Source organism: Belonocnema kinseyi, chromosome 6 (genome assembly GCF_010883055.1).
Source record: "Belonocnema kinseyi isolate 2016_QV_RU_SX_M_011 chromosome 6, B_treatae_v1, whole genome shotgun sequence".
Classification (NCBI taxonomy): Eukaryota; Metazoa; Arthropoda; class Insecta; order Hymenoptera; family Cynipidae; genus Belonocnema; species Belonocnema kinseyi.
This window is the reverse complement of record NC_046662.1, coordinates 135,099,424-135,102,286: the sequence shown is the minus strand read 5'-3', so window position 1 is coordinate 135,102,286 and position 2,863 is coordinate 135,099,424. Positions and strand designations below refer to the sequence as shown.

At 32.6% G+C, this 2,863-nt stretch overlaps 1 protein-coding gene across 1 annotated transcript; it reads left to right on the top strand.

Annotated features, from left to right (window-relative positions):
• Nucleotides 1-1,790: 1,790 nt before the first annotated feature.
• LOC117175613 (putative nuclease HARBI1) lies at nucleotides 1,791-2,859 on the top strand (the record flags this gene model as incomplete). Its single annotated transcript, XM_033365322.1, has 3 exons — nucleotides 1,791-2,286; nucleotides 2,405-2,672; nucleotides 2,770-2,859. Coding segments are annotated over exons 1-3 (426 nt in total), but the record flags the coding sequence as incomplete, so codon positions are not given.
• Nucleotides 2,860-2,863: the final 4 nt, after the last annotated feature.

Sequence of the window (2,863 nt, the reverse complement as noted above, 5' to 3'; positions counted from 1 at the left end):
TCAATCTAGTTTAAAAGTGATTTATATAAATCCAAAGAACTGCAATATTATATATTTTATTGTTATTATATTATTATTTTGCAGTCAATTGCTTAGAACGCTTTAGTTAACAAATTGTTTGACTTAAGAGCAAATTTAAGAGAGATAAAAGATTTTCTTTGTGCCTGATTCAAGCAACGCGAATAAAATGATCAGATTCGGTAAATCTAGGATTTTGTTTATAACAATTGCTACTAACAAAAAGCGATGTTTTCAGAGTGTTAACAGAGAGAAAGATTATCAGGAATAGAAGTTTTGGTTTTGTATGATATTTCCGAAAACAATTATAGAAAATTTGTATTTAAAAAAAAAATTTAATTGGTTAAAAAAATTCTTTAATGCGTCGCACTTTTAGTGCATACAGAAGTGTAACTGGCTACTAGATGAAAACTGGTAATTAATGCAATTTCTTTTATTTATTCGCTATAAAGGTCACGGATCATATGTTTAAGTTCCTTCGAATTTTCTTCGTATGCTAATTTATGATTATGTCTTTAATTATTTATTAAATAATCATTATTTATTCCTTGTCATGTGATACTTTACTATGTAGGACCAATTTAGTTTCGCCAACTTTACGTTCGCAATAAGAAACATTTTTCGCTAAAACTAGGCCATGCTATGAATGCTATTTATTTTTGTGTATTTTTATTTATATATGTTCAAATACATGAGTATTTATTAATATCTGGAGTAGAATATAATTTTAAAATAAGATTCGCATATAAGTATAAAATAATTAACATAAAACCTTTAAAAGCGTCTTCTAGCTCCCATGCTTTTACATATTTTTGTAAATTACGTTTTGGTTGAACTGGTGGCATTTTTTAAATTTGATATAATCGTCTTCCAATCTTGGACATGTCAACGTCGTTAACAGTTAACCTATAAAATGTGTGTATACGAAGTCCGACAGGGTGTGTTCAAATGGGATAGTTTACCGCTTGTAAGGAGGCGCCACCGAACTTACACAAAGGGCCGAGAAATTCGAACTCAAAGTAAGCAAAGTAAAGTTTTTTAAAAGAAAATTATAAAAAATGAGTGGAAAAAATATGAAACATGGATTTTAGCTTAAAAATATTCTGTTTTACTCATTTTTTATAATTTTCTTTTAAATACTATACTTTGCTTACTTTAAGTTCGAATTTCGCGCCCGTATACGTAAGATCAGTTGCGCCTCCTAACGAGCTGTAAACTCTCCCATTGTTTAAGTATTCACCAATGAACCAATCACGAAAGAGACTAAGGCTTATTGGCGCGTTTCCATGGAGTGTGAACACGCGCGACCATTAACGTATTTCCGATGTATTCAACCAATTAGGGTACTGTCACACTTCTGCCTACCTGCTCCGTGCCAGCAGAAAAGTAATAAGAGTAAAAGAGAAAGAGAGTACTTTTCTTTTAATCTTACGCTCTCTATCTCTTTTACTCTTATGACTTTTCTGCCAGCACCGGGCAGGCAGACAGAAGTGTGATAGTAACCTTACACTCCATAAGACGTTACTATTTCTTGGCAAAGAAAATCCCTCAAAACCCCTCTTAGAGATCAGAAACTCCCTAAAAAAAATCCCTATACATTTTTTCTCCCTATATTTCTCCCTGCGCTACTGAAATCTCCCTAAAAATAGGGAGGAAACCCCCAATCTGGCAACACTGGAAACATGGTTGTCGTATCCCTATGTTCCGATTAAAGTGCACACTTAGGATTTTGGCCGTAAGGTTGGCTGCATCTTTGAAAATTCCAATATGGCGTGATAATACTGAGCGTTCGTTCATGCAACGGTTTTACTTTATGCACAGTATTTTTGTTTGTTAAAATTTTATTACTTTATGTTAGCGAAAAAACATGAATATTGAAAATGAAATGATTTTTGTGATATTGCGAGAATTTGTAGCATCTTCGAGTAGTGAGAGTGAATCAGAGTCTGATGATGAAAATAATCGTTGTTGTATTGAGTGTGCCAGAATTCCTAAGATACAAAATTATATTGAAGACGTAGTTTCAATATACAATGAGCTACAATTCAAGGAGACTTTCAGGTATATATTTTCTAAACTATGATTTTACATATATTCTTAACCTCACACACAAAAATTTTTTTTTTGTAGATTGAGGAGGGGTACATTTCAATATGTGTTGAATCTAATTAGAGCTGGTTTAGAAAGTTATCATGGTAGAATGACGATTGACCCAGAAAAACAATTGTACGTAGCGTTATATGTACTTGGAACACCTGTTTCATACAGGTAAATTAACATTATAACACAAAGAACCATTACACCATTTTATGATTGAAACACATGAAGGATTATAATTAATTTGAATCTTGATTTTCATTTATGAACATTCAAAAATTAATTATAGGTCTATAACAACCAAATTTGGAGTTGGAAAAGCTACTGCATGGCGAGCTGTATTAAGAGTTGTTAAAGCTCTTTGTAAATTACGATCCTATTTCATTCAGTGGCCAAATGAACTACAATGCCAGGAAACTGCTGAAAGCCTTGAGGAGAATTATGGATTTCCTGGAGTGATAGGTGCGGTTGATGGAACTCATATAAATATAGCTGCTCCTAAAGAAGATCATGCTAGTTACATTAACCGCAAAGGTGTACATTCAACTCAATTGCAAGTAAGAGATTGCCATCAGTTTATTGCACTCGAATAAAGCAATAATATGTACAATTAAAAATTTGTGATTTGTGTAAAATATTTTCCGAAACTTACAGGTTGTGTGCAATCACAAGTTAGAATTTATTCATTGTTTTGCTGGATTACCAGGATGTGTTCATGACATGCGGGTGTTCCAGTACTCAGGATTAC